Genomic DNA, 13,727 nt, shown 5'->3' with positions numbered 1-13,727 from the left:
TGCTTGACTTTGAAATTAGCTTGCAGCTAGAAGCTATGATGAAGCTAGCCTACAAGATAGCTAGCAACGCAACTGGCTAACGTTAGCAAACCACCAGCTACTCCGAGGCCAAGGGGCTAAATCCCGTCCCCTGTCCTCCACTCTGTTTTTGTTGTGTTGGATATAAGGGTTTGAGAGGTTGGATAATGACTACTGGGGTAAAATTGACCTTTTGGTGTGATTTATGTTTTCGTGCTGCTTTAACGGTTGTAGTTTGTGATGACAGTGACAGTTATATACGCTGCCACCCTAACACCTGTCGACGCCTTTTGACTGACAGGTGTTTACAAATTGCAATGGTGCAGATTCAGTGTATGCACAATCATTTAGTTAGCAAGCTTACTGCTGCCGACATCCTTGATGTACTGGCACTCAGCTTGGGGATATGTCTGTCCCACTATATACAGTCTATGGTCTGGACTAAAATCTATGACCCGATCAAACTAAGCAGAGGTGCTCTGGTTGTAGGGAAATGGTAACGTAAGCTAGTTTTGACATTTATGATGGAGCATACTTTTTGGCGAACCATCTGTGTGGTGTATACGCTGTAACGTTATGTTAGATTATGCTTAGCTGTTAAAGTCATTTAATTCTTCAATAAGTCATGATCAAGGTGGGTTTTGACAAACATGTGAGTGGCAATCACGTTGTAACTACGTTATCCAGTGTTATCACGATATGTTGCCTACACTATGCTGGTGTCAAGAGTTTAAGAGGTCTTATAAATTTTGTCACTGACGTTACACAGTGGTTTCAGCTAACTCCTGACCTGACAGGAATCAGCTTACTTCTAACTTAAAGCAGCTGTCATAGCCATTGTATTATTTGCACAGAAACATGTGGATGTCAACAGACTGACTAAAGGCTGGAGCACCAGAAATTAGAAACAATTCCAGTTTGTAGTACAGAATGTTGTTGGAAACAGCAAAACTGTGCATATTAGTAATTTTAGTCTTGTCAATCCTAGCAAGAAAATTTAAAATGGCATGGTATGATGGCACATGCAAATCATTATATTTCATTATATCAATAACTGCACACGAGAATATGCACAATACATCACCTTATTGGTGCAGATTGGCAAGTTTACTTCTCTGATATGTTTTGCTGGAGCAGATACATGGCTACAGGTTTAAAGTCATACATAAATATACAGCTCGCAGTTAACAGATCCAGTAGCTCAGGAGGACACGTTAATTTCTTGTATGTGTGTATGTGTACATCTGTAACGTTGTTAGTAAAAAGTATTCTTCACTGTTGACATAGGCTTTTTATGTACCATATTTGCTGTTAATTTCAATTAGCAAAGCACTGTCAATTACCATGCATGCTTTTGTGAGGCATAAGAACTGTTTTTGACAGGATGCTTGATTTAGACTACTTTTAAGAGTGTCTCTGTCTCGCCTCAGAGAGACAAAATATCAAACCATGTCACATTTAACAGTAATGGAGGAACCACTGAGTCACCATCTTACACTCAGAGAATTTTCCGTTCTACCAATAGTGTAAACTGAAAATCATTAACAAATGGAACTGTTGCTATGCTGGCTATCTACTGTATATGCCCAGGGTGTTTTGTTCACAGCAGTAAAATACTGTTTTCCTTCTCCAAAACAAACTCTACTTTGTCATACTGTATTTTGTCTTATGATTGAAAATATCTGTCCATTTACAGTGAAAGTGCATACCTCTATATTTGAGTTCTTCCTCATTATTGGTCAGTGACTGTCAGCTATTTGTTGTGTTGCTAAAGGTCATACAGAACTGGTTTGTGCTCAGAAGTCACTTCTTATACACTTCCAAGACACTTGATAGAAATCTAGGCTTTGACTAAATTGAGTGTCTTCTGTCTAATCAGTGGAATTAACTAACATTGTCCCTTCAGCCTCCCTATATTCAGTGTGTTTTGAGATGACAAAAACATATAACTGCACACTCCACTCCAGTGGTTTATTAATAACATTATGACCAAAGGTACCTGCACCCACTTCATGTGCATTCATGCTTTCTCTCTTCAGGCTGCTGACCTGAGCAAGCCCATAGACAAGCGCATCTACAAGGGAACGCAGCCCACCTGTCATGACTTCAACCACCTCACAGCTACAGCAGAGAGTGTGTCCTTGCTGGTGGGTTTCTCAGCAGGACAGGTACAGCTCATTGACCCCATCAAGAAGGAAACAAGCAAGCTCTTCAATGAGGAGGTAAGTCTCTGAAGGACAGAGGTTTGATTACTAAGAGTTCTGTACACAGCGATTTTCACAAGTAGAAAGTGCTGGTCAGTAAAGGAACAATTTGAGAGGCAGTGGATTTTAATAAATTAATATACCACTCACAACATATTATGCTGTATAAAAGATCTCTCAAATGAGGTCTAAAATATTGTTTCAGTATTTCTTTTAAACCATAATGTATTTTTATGTATCCTTGAAATTAGGTGATGCATGAATTGCATGAATTAATATTCTAAGCAATGGTGGAAAATAAGTATCAATGAGAGTCAAGTCATGGCATTAAATAATATCATCAGGTTGGCCTACCTACAGATGACAAGAAAAACTAAGTTCACCACAGTGTGTTATACAGTAAGGGCTTGAACCCACAGTTCAACCACCAATCCTTATCACAGTTCAAATCTCCACAAGAGTCCATCTCTCATCAAAAACCTCATTTTCTGTATCCCAGCAAGCAAAGAAACCAAAAAATTCTCAGATTGAGGTTTAATACAAAAGTTGGCCAACGAAAAAAACGAAAATACAAAATCAAATGTTTCTGCTGTGTCAGGTTCTGCCGAGCCTGATGACATTGTACAAATCAAGGTACAGCGTAACGTGCAAAGTTAATGCTTCCTCTGCAGACTGGTTTACTCTCGAGTGTCATGTTACCAGAGTGTAATTGCAGATTTTCTGATGATACAGTACTGATTTTGTTTTTTTCTTCTCCCCTTCTACCTCTGCTCTGTCCTCCCCTGTCTGCCTCTCAAACCTCAACCTTCGTTCTCACCTGCCAGAGACTAATAGATAAGTCCAGAGTAACATGCGTGAAATGGGTGCCAGGCTCTGAGAGCCTGTTTCTAGTCTCTCATGCCAGTGGAAATATGTACCTGTACAACGTGGAGCATACTTGTGGCACCACGGCACCACACTACCAGCTGCTTAAACAGGGAGAGAACTACTCTGTACACACTTGTAAGAGTAAATCCACACGAAACCCCCTCCTTAAATGGACAGTGGGCGAGGGGGCTCTGAATGAGTTTGCTTTCTCTCCAGATGGGAAGTTCCTAGCCTGTGTTAGCCAAGACGGCTTCCTACGGGTCTTCAACTTTGACGCAGTTGAGCTTCATGGCACCATGAAGAGCTACTTTGGTGGCTTGTTGTGTGTGTGCTGGAGCCCTGATGGAAAGTACATAGTTGCCGGTGGAGAGGACGATCTCGTCACTGTGTGGTCGTTCTTGGACTGCAGAGTCATTGCCCGAGGTCACGGGCACAAGTCATGGGTGAGTGTGGTGGCATTTGACCATTACACCACCAGCGTGGAAGAGAGTGACCCAATGGAGTTCAGTGGCAGCGATGAGGACTTCCAGGATCAGATGATACACTTTGGACGAGACCGGGCCAACAGTACGCAGTCTCGACTTTCCAAGCGCAACTCCACGGACAGCCGGCCTGTTAGTGTCACATACCGGTTTGGCTCAGTGGGCCAGGACACTCAGCTGTGCCTATGGGACCTCACTGAGGACATCCTTTTCCCCCATCTTCCGCTCTCACGGACACGAACACACACTAACGTGATGAATGCAACCAGCCCCCCTGCGGGTGCTACAATAATCACTAACACCTCTAGCAACACTACTAATGGAAACAACAGTGGTGCCAATACTCCTGGCATTAACTCCCTCTCTACTACATTACCACGCTCCAACAGCCTACCCCATTCAGCCGGCACCACAACAACGGCAAACAATACCAACAAGGCTGGCGGCGGTGGTGGTGGTGGTGGCGGCGGCGGCATCGGCAGTGGTATTATGGACAGTGCCATTGCTACAGGTGTGAGTAAGTTTGCCACACTGTCACTCCATGATCGGAAGGAGCGCCACCACGAGAAGGACCACAAACGCAACCACAGCATGGGTCACATCAGCAGCAAGAGCAGCGACAAGCTCAACCTGCTGACAAAAACCAAAACAGACCCTGCTAAGACTCTGGGCACTCTGCTGTGCCCGCGCATGGAGGATGTGCCCCTCCTGGAGCCCCTCATCTGTAAAAAGATAGCACACGAGAGACTGACTGTACTCATATTTTTAGAGGACTGTTTAGTGACTGCTTGTCAGGAGGGATTTATTTGCACATGGGCGAGGCCAGGCAAAGTGGTAAGTTCATTTTAATGCAGGAAATGTGGGGCAAATTGAAGGGATAACCGTATGTCTGTGCATCTTTAGCTCCTAAAATCGGGTGGGGTGAAACTGAAAATCAAGAAATATTCTGAAAGCATAAAATAAACTATTGACATTTTGAGAAGCATTTTTAGCTTTTATAGTCAGACTGCCACTCTCTGCAGGCAGGCAAGTAACATATCAGACTTTGTTTAATGTGCATCTGCTTTCCAATGAAAGATATTATTATTATTATGGTTATTATTATTATTATGCTGCCTATGTTTCAGATATAACCATTGCCGTGAAAATATTACAGTCTGGTTATATAATACATTCTGATAAGGAGGATTTCCTGTGTAGACCTGTGAGGGGAAAGAAGACATTAATCCACATGGAGTGTGTCCATTGGTTCATCATAATCATCCCACAATGCATAGCCAAGAAGTCATCTGCATATGCTCTCGCATTTCAGCTTTTATGCAAATGGCTGTGTATTTGCTGAAAGAATCTTTGCAGTGTCTCGCACGCTTACAGCTTAATGTGTGTATAAACCCTTGAATGCTTCCCTTCTGTCTGTGTTTTGAGAGATTTTGCCAGAACGAGGCACGTGATAGCCTGGATCTGGACCGTACAGGCAGTCAGAAGGCTAGATAGTCCAGTGAGATTACTTTCAACCAGAGTCGGACATTAACCAGCGCTAGAGACCCTTGTAATTTAATCAAATGCCTGTTTAGTAAAACAATATCCTGATATTGAGGAGTACACTAGTGTCTTCTGGGACTGGGATAAAAACAAGTGTGATTTAATACAAACCACAAGATCCAGTGATTGAGTAATGCTAAACAAACCAAATGTTTATGTATAGAGTAAGAAATGGTTGAAGTGCAATAAAAATTTGGTAGGTTTGCTCTGTTAAATAAAAAGACAAAATGCTTTCAGAGGTCAGATCTTGAGGTTAAAAAAGGCTCCTGGAAAAAACTGTTTGGTCATGTACATTTAGAAGTGCCTTGATCAAGCAAACCTCTCAAAGACGTCATTAGTGTTGCATTGTACACTCATCCACTTTGACTGCCATACACAGGCTTTTAATTAAAAGCAGGGGACCCGGGATGTCGAAAAGAAGAGGCTCGAGGCTTATTTCTAATGAGCTATTTATTGCTTGCTTTTTGCTACAGTATGTGAACTTTCCCAATGCAAATCTCCTTGTTTTCCTTTTTCCAGGGTTTATTGTCATCCCAAAACCAAGCCAGCTCTCCCAGTGGAACAGTAGTATAGCCACAATATTTCTGCTGCTAAAGAACCCTGCAACCCAGAGTCTGATGCTGCTCTTCACCCTGCAAGCATTGCAAGTTTTCCTTTTCTTTGATACCCTTCCCCTCCCCCTCCTCAATTTTGTTTATGGCTTTTCTGTTCTTTTCATTTATCACTCAGTTGACCTAGTGGAGGAATGTGAAGCAAGAAAAGGTGTGGTGCAATTGTCGACTGTTTTGCGCTAATGTACTGTTGTTTTCTGGAGATTTAACACATTTTTAGATTTAAAAAAAAGGTCTGTCATGTCAAATCTCATCAGACTGTTGTCCCCTCTGGAAATGAAGCTTGGCTTCATTAGATGCAAACCTGACAATTGTGGCTTGAGATTAAAGGGATAGTTCATTTAATTTTCAGAACCTGTGTACCCCATTTTTTTGACCTTGTGGTTTAGCCTGCTCAGGGTTACTGAACAAAATATGAATTTTGGGTGAACTATCCTTTTTATGACCAAGTGCGTGAGCATCTGAAAATTTTGCATCCATCCACATTCACCCACCACTTCTGTCTTTTATGGAGTAGAATCTCCTCATCAATGACTTTGCACTGATTTTTTTTTGTTTATTTGTTTGTTTTTATAACTACTCTAATGGAATTTAAAAAAAGTTGAGGACTGCCTTGTTGCACTCGGCTTTAACATCCTCAATCTTGAAATCGGAATCTATAAAGCTGGATGCTGCAATCATAGTCTTTTTAAAGGAAAAAAAAAGTTTGCACTTAAATTAGTTTATTAGAAGAAAAAGGCTTTACATTCTTGGGTGTGCTCAGAACTCACAGATGGCTAATACAGTAGGTGAAGAAAATGATAAAAACTATTAAAACCTTATTGAGCATTTATTTTAATATTATTTCAGATTCAAATCTGCTCTGTATCATAATGTGTATATTGTAATTAATTGATTTAATGGGGGCCTAAGCAAACTACCATTACTCCAGTGGAAGTTTTGTCATTGATAGTTATATTTCTAAAGCCTAAAGTATACATATTAATAATATTAAAATCTTGAATACACCGTTTTCTGTTCTTTTTGTTGTTCACCCACATGTGCTATATTTACATAACAAAGCTGGAATGTCTCTGGCATAGAAACTGTTTAGACTGTCAAAAAAGTGGAGAAGTTGCACGGAAGGAGCTGTCAAGTATCGGAGTCTATGAAGCTCAGGAACTCTCATTGACTACGATCAAATCTTAATACTCCTCAACTCTTTTATGCCTCAGTCACAAAAAATACTTTGAGAAAAAAAACTATATCCTCTGAAATTTAAGAAAAGCAACATGAGCATTCTCAGATAAGAAACTTGAAATTCAGCTAAGGAGTCTTTCACATTTGACATTACTGAAGTATTCCTATACTTTATATTTGTATGACCCACTAATTGTTGATGTTCATGAAGACTCCAGTGACCCCTACATTAGGCAGAAAGTTTGTGAAACAACTACATTTTTGAAGTGGATACCATTTTACATTTCCCACTTTATTATTAATTTAAAAAAAATCAGGATTCTCATCAATTTGTTCTCAACATTTTTGTGTCAGGTGGTTATACAGACATTATGTAAATGATTTTAGTATTTGTAATGCAAGTTAATAACAACATCATACAAATGATACACTTTATTTTTACTTTTGTGTCACAATAGCCAACGCAATAAAGTGCAGACTGAGTCGCCGTCCATATTAATGAGCTCACGGCTCTGAATGAAATGGTACTTTTTTTAAGCCACAATGCTTCAAGTAGGTAAGTATGAAGGTATAGGCCAAGTTACGTTTTAACAAAGGATTAAAAATTTTTTGAGGAATTTCTTCAGGCCCGATCTGCAAACACAGATGTTTACACATAAATAACTGATCTAATATGAAAGTCATTTTTGTTATTAACTGATCTAATCCTGTGTTTTGCTGCCCGCAACCTGGCTGTTTATTTACATTACAGTTAGATTATGGAATGTGCATTTTAAAATGGTTCTCCAAAGACTCTGTTGTGCCTTAAAACAATTGCGAAGCACTCAATGCGAATGTTCTTGCTGTTCATGTTTGTACAGGGAGATTATTGCCGTATGGATCAATTTGTTCCGAGGAGTTCATTCACAACTACTGAAAAGGGACAATCACAAGTATCTAGTGCCTAATAAAAAGCAATAACCCCACCCTTGGACTTTTCCATGTTTATTGCTTTACAACTTTAAATCACAGCAGTTCAGTTAAAGCCATTATGTGCCTCATTTTCTGACTTTGGTGTATCTGTCTTTGCAAGACTACCACAAATTTTAGACAAGATTTCCGCTTTTTCAAATTTTTATGTATCTATCCCTGAATGACACTTTTCTGCCTCCTTACTGGAGATTTGTTTAAAATGTTCCTTTGTCTTCATGATACAGTTTTACCAGCTGTTGGATCTTCCAGATTTACCCAACTTGTCATACCACAATTACATACACCAGATCACATTCAACTTATTATTTAAATGTCTAAAAAAATATTGGTGTTATTTTAGGTGTCACCGCAAAGGATGTTTTGTGTTATACATGCACTGACTTCAGATCAGTTTGTAGAGACATTATTCTGTTGCAGTGTGAAAAGGTTTACTTAATCATTTGTGATTCAAAGTTGTAAAATACTGCAACTAGAAAAAGTCCAAGGGTTGTGACTACTTTTTAAAGGCACTTGTCATGTTCCTCATCAAAGAAGCTATGCCATTTAATATGCTTCCAGTATACAGCTGTTCACTTGTCAAATACCTTATTGCTTAGCTTGTGTAATAGGTTCAGAAATAAACAGTTGTAAACATGTAACACCTGACTAGGTCAAGTAGAAGAGAGATCATAACTAAACTACACACTCTCAATCCAACATTAATATGACAGACTAATATTGTTTGTGTAGAGATCATAATGAATTACATCAATACACTTAGGGTTAAACCGTTTGATGTAGCTGTCGTAAAGGGTTAGATGACAGGCTCGGCGGTCCTCATTGCATTTTTCTTTTCCCCAAACAAGTTGGTGTTGGTTTACAGATTTCAGCATCAGGCCTGTCCAAACATTGTCTTCTCAACAACCTGTTTAACAGGTCTATCCTGTTTTAAGAGGTCATTTTTATTTAAAACGATTGTTAGTAAGTGTTTTGGGCTCTCAGTAGCCTCCATGCTTCCTGTCCAGAGGTGGCATGTAGCAGGTCTTGAAAGCTGCGCGGTGTGACTCATTCCGGGGCTGTGAAGAGAGGAAACGCAGCCTGAATGCCAAGTCAGAGCCCTTAGAAAGCACCACCATGCACTTGTTTGGTTTATTAATTTGACGTTCCTCTTTTTTCCTTAATACAACACAGTGAGCATTTTTCAGAAACACCTGGTACTTAAAACAAACTGGTCAGCTGTGGTCTACGTAATTTCCACATTGCCTCCCCGGAGGCCTAAATGACTGAATGACTCAAAAATGTAAAAAGCCTGATGTTTATGCAGCACTCCCATGTTTACCTTGGCCACCCGTGACTGGCACTTTTTCGATGTGATGGCTGGCAGTGTGCCTCGGTGAGTGACAGTAAATGCAGGCATAGTGGAGACTGGGAAGGAGGTCTGTGGTCCTGGTACAACCATGTTGAGCTTGGGCAGCTCTGCAGGATAATGTAGGACGTTCCGTCTAATGAGTGGCTCTGCTACGTGTTTTGTGTTGTGCTGAAGAGAAAGTATCAGATGGTACCGGTGGGATTTGTATTTCTTTGGACTCGTGGGTTTTGGACATTTTTACTTCAGTTGACTTTAAGATTGACCAGTAGAAATAAGACTTACGCTCATTAAAGGTGTTTGCCTCGTGTGTCTTCCCCTCAGCTGTTTGCCAAGTCTGGTTGGGCGCCAAATGTGGTCTAAGGAGTTGTGCGTCCCACTGCTCTCTACTCCATCCATAGTCCCAGAAAGTCTGTGAAGAGTCTCGCTTTTCTTCTCTGCCAGCCTGGGAGAAAAAAAACAAGCAAGACTTCTATCACAAATGACAGGATATAATTAATTAAAATTAAAGTCGTTCTGATGTTTGTCATACCAACAAACCTGCCAATTGTGTTGTGCAAATTTCATTAAAAATGTCTTAAATTGTGTCTTATTTGCATGGTTTACCTGATTTCCCTAAAGTATGTGTGGCGCAGGGCTGTCTCTGCAGAGATGCGTTCATCAGGGTCATAGGCGAGCATCTGATAGAGCAGTGATAGCGCTGGAGCCGGGCAGTTAGGCACTAATCGTGAGATACCAGAGCCTTTTTTAGGGGGGAAGTTGAAATGCATCGCCCTAGATCTGCCATGCATTTTGGAACCATAAGAAGAGCACATTAAAAAGGAGATATTCACAGTTTGTTTGTACAGCTTCTGTAACAGACACACTCTTCGAACAACATATTTGAGGAGGAACACCTACTGCTTGAACTTGTAGAGGATACTTTCATCTGGTGTCCCCAACACATCGTGGATCTTGGCAACTTGGTCCAACTCATTGGTTCCAGGGAAGAGAGGATTCAAACTGTAATGCACAGGTATACAACAAAGCTATTTACATAGCATTTGTATGACATTTGTTTGTGCCTGTGGTGGCAGACAGGATCAGTCAAATAACAAGGAAAGAAAACTGAAGGCAGACATTGGTATCATTTGAATTGTATGTGTAATCGTGTATAACCAGTCCTATCTCATGAACTTGTGAACTGATGTCCTGTTTAGGTAATAGAGATTAAAATGCTGTGCCCTTCCCCTGCAGAGGTACCTCATGATCTCAAAGAAGACACAACCAGCACTCCACATGTCCATCTTTAAGCTGTAGTACCCATCAGTGAGGAGGCACTCTGGGGCTCTGTACCAGCGTGTGGAGATGTACTCTGTGTGCGGGGGCTTGGAGTACACACTCCGACATGAGCCAAAGTCGCCAAGCTTCAAACCATTTTGCTGCAAGATAAACAAAATCATTTTTAAAATGTGTATGACTCAAAACCAGAGGGTCACTGTTACATTTCTGTAAAGCAAATTATATTAATGGTGCATCTCACTTTGATGAGAATGTTTTCTGGCTTCACATCTCTGTGAAAGATCCCGCAGCTGTGAAAAATAAAATAAGAGTACTTATACATTTATATTAGTATGTAATTATACTTATTTTTATCTTTTTTCATAACTACCTGTGCATATGTTCAAGTGACTTGCAAAGCTGGTACATGTAGTTCTTTACTGTATGGTCAGGCAGCGGCGTTTCTCTTCCTGCAAGGGATGAAAAAAAGCCCAAAATTCACCTAAAACTTTACAGAAACACTACATCAACATCTTTCCCTTTCCAGTTCATCCATACAATGTTTTATTATATGCTTGTACTTGTCATACTGGCAGACTTACCTTGTATGAACTCAAAGATGTTCATCTCCATCAGCTCACAAATCAAAGACACAGTTCCAGTTTCTTTGTCACTGAAACATTGTATTAGATTAATGTGACATGCCACATGAATCTAGCTGTGGGAAGTACAATAACTTCATTATAGACAACATTGTTGTACTCACAAAATCAGTTCATGTAGCTGGATGATATTTGCATGTGGGCTCAGTCTCTTCATTGCCTGGACTTCCCGCAGGTTGTTGGCCTGCTCCAGACTTGATGACAGACAACAGATGACGTTTGCACATTTGATTTGACAGGTGTATAATATAGTTAATTGTATAGTCATATTGTATACCTGCTTACTTTGCCTGAAAAAGTGTGCCGTGAGGATGAGGGCCAATGGGTCAATTTTATTTCACAGCTTTGTATGACAGTGACATTATGCATATAATAAGATAAATGGTTGCATAGATTTAAAGTGCACAGTCTGGTTATAAACCAGTGCACTGGCTGCCCACATTTCAAGCAGTGACATCTATTGTAACCTCATCACTAGTGAAAATGCAACACTGTTTGCCTGAGCACAGGAAAACATTTTTTTGCAGAATACCTGTTAATTGTCTGCTTCATGGTTTTGCACGCGTAGTACTTCCCATCTTTCAGGCTCTGAGTTTTCACCACCTCTGAAAATGTGCCTTCCCCGATTTTCTTGATTACTTTGTAGCCTGCACAACAATCAAAGACAAAGACTGATAATGGGGACAAATTTGCATGAATACATTTGTATAATAAATATTTGTAATGATAATTTGTTTGCAGCTGAACAGCAGAAAATCAAGTCTGCATCATCTAGAGTGAAATTCTGTGCTCCAGAGTAAAAGCTGGAACACCCACTTTCTAATGTCATAAAGTAATGAAAAATACAGATCTTAATTGCCTAGAACCCAGGTTGACATATTGAAATGTCTTGTTTTGTCCAACCCACAGTCCAAACCTCATAGAACATTCAATTTACTATCATAAAGGACTATGGAAAGCATCAAATTCAAACATTTTAGAGACAGGAACCAGTGTATTTTTGGCATTTTTGGTTAAAACATTAAATTATAATTCTTTGTAGTTTGACCAATCGATTAAACTACTAATCACTTCAGCTCCACATTCATATAGGGACTCATTATGATGGCTGTGGCTCATTAATAATTAATTTAAGTATCTTGTGAAGATTATTTTCTTAGTTAACGTTAAACTATAAAATGTTTAATTGCTAAAGCCTGCAGTTCACACCATCTTTTAACGTTAGCTCGGTGAGCAGTTTAGGGAGACAGGTGTCTGGGTTTTACTGGCTTAGGCGTCCAAAAGCATTGAAAAAGCAGGATCAGCAGTGTCAAAAAAGTGCGAGTGGATTTTCCTTTTAAATATCAGCAACAGCCATTACACCAAATACTTTTCACCAAATTTACACTCTCATTGTGTCACTGCAAGACCTCCACAATACATTCGCAAGAGTTACCAGTTAATGACAGGTGAGGACAGTTGTCTGACACATGGTGTTCACATTGTTCACCATTTTCGGTAACATCTACCAATGTGAAAAAAAACAGTGAGCACCAACCCAAACAAATTACAACGTTGATTCAACGTTGTAACGTTAATTTGGGTTAGTGCTCACTGGGAACCAAAAACAGGATTAAAGTTATGTTTTATATTACGGTCAAAACTACGTATGCGTTCGGTTGTTTCCTTCCGAGAGACAACCGCCACCGCTAGCTTCTCCTCAAGGTTAAACCAGTTAGCAAAACCAGAAATCTTTGAAGAGAAACCTCAACGACGTGCGACCGCCTGTCAGACCTGTCATCACTCAGCCGTTAACTCACAACTTACAATGCATCCCTTTGTGTCTTAGCCGCCCCATGTATGTCCAATATCCATAGCATACGTAACTGGAGAGTACATTTACAATATGAGGCTTGACAATGTACGGTTTTTTTGCGCGTCGAGGTGTCAAAAAGACATGAAACTGCTTTTTACGGGTGCTAGCCTAGCCCCGCTAGCAAGCCCTGTTAGCTGACCGTCGCCTTGGTAACGGAGCACGCCTTCGCCCTCCACTCTGACCTGAGGAGGAAACCAGAAACTCCGGCTGAATGTTTGACTCTCACTTAATTCTCTGTTCTGAATTAAGAGCACCGACGCAACAGTAATATGCCCTGCAATCTATCTGTCAAGCAGAATTGTTCGCCGCAGGCCCTGATATGTAACGTCTTTACGGTTGCATAGTTCACCTCCTTACCTTTTTTCCATAGGTGGGTGGTGACCATTCGCTCGGATATCTTTTCATTAGGCTGCGGATTATTGTTCTGCATGTCCACAACATTTCCCCTTTTGTTCCAGTCGGTGTTAGGTGGTGTTTTGCACGCATTTCGAAGGCTTGCCCTGTTTTTCACGCCAATAAGCCAGTTTGAGTAGTGCATCATTAGTGCACGTTAAATCCCAAAGACCCTAACATGAGCGTAATAATATCTAGAAATAGTCCCTAGGAGCACAGCGGCTGGTCCATTGCATTCATGTAATAGCACAAGGTTACCAGGCACCAGTGCATCCCATACACAATCAATGCGTTCTATTCAACACGTCTGTTGTGTTTGGTTTAAAGGCGTGGACCT

General features: G+C 40.4%; 2 protein-coding genes across 4 annotated transcripts; one reads left to right on the top strand and one right to left on the bottom strand.

Annotated features, from left to right (window-relative positions):
• Positions 1-2,057: 2,057 nt before the first annotated feature.
• Positions 2,058-6,731, top strand: LOC119909817 (WD repeat-containing protein 20; the record flags this gene model as incomplete). Its single annotated transcript, XM_038728054.1, is given in 3 exon segments — positions 2,058-2,240; positions 3,047-4,405; positions 5,633-6,731. Coding segments are annotated over 3 exon segments (1,596 nt in total), but the record flags the coding sequence as incomplete, so codon positions are not given.
• Positions 6,732-7,176: 445 nt separating this feature from the next.
• LOC119909818 (MAPK/MAK/MRK overlapping kinase-like) lies at positions 7,177-13,680 on the bottom strand. Of its 3 annotated transcripts, none has more exons than XM_038728055.1 (12): positions 13,355-13,680; positions 11,675-11,789; positions 11,247-11,336; positions 11,083-11,153; positions 10,872-10,950; positions 10,743-10,791; positions 10,463-10,641; positions 10,121-10,222; positions 9,827-10,000; positions 9,506-9,665; positions 9,194-9,391; positions 7,177-8,930 (listed from the first exon to the last, which is right to left on the bottom strand). In XM_038728055.1, exons 1-12 carry the CDS (start codon positions 13,536-13,538, stop codon positions 8,853-8,855), a joined length of 1,479 nt encoding a protein of 492 aa, XP_038583983.1. In that variant the 5' UTR covers positions 13,539-13,680; the 3' UTR covers positions 7,177-8,852. The 3 variants fall into 3 exon arrangements, with proteins under 3 accessions (XP_038583983.1, XP_038583984.1, XP_038583985.1); XM_038728056.1 differs by lacking the exon at positions 13,355-13,680 and adding an exon at positions 12,949-13,301; XM_038728057.1 differs by lacking the exon at positions 9,194-9,391.
• Between the last annotated feature and the right edge of the window lie 47 nt (positions 13,681-13,727).

Source organism: Micropterus salmoides, unplaced genomic scaffold, assembly GCF_014851395.1.
Source record: "Micropterus salmoides isolate LMB-PRFRI ecotype aquatic unplaced genomic scaffold, ASM1485139v1 Ms_hic_scaffold_19, whole genome shotgun sequence".
Lineage (NCBI taxonomy): Eukaryota > Metazoa > Chordata > Actinopteri > Centrarchiformes > Centrarchidae > Micropterus > Micropterus salmoides.
Note: the sequence above shows the minus strand (reverse complement) of the source record. Positions and strands in the feature narration are given on the sequence as shown.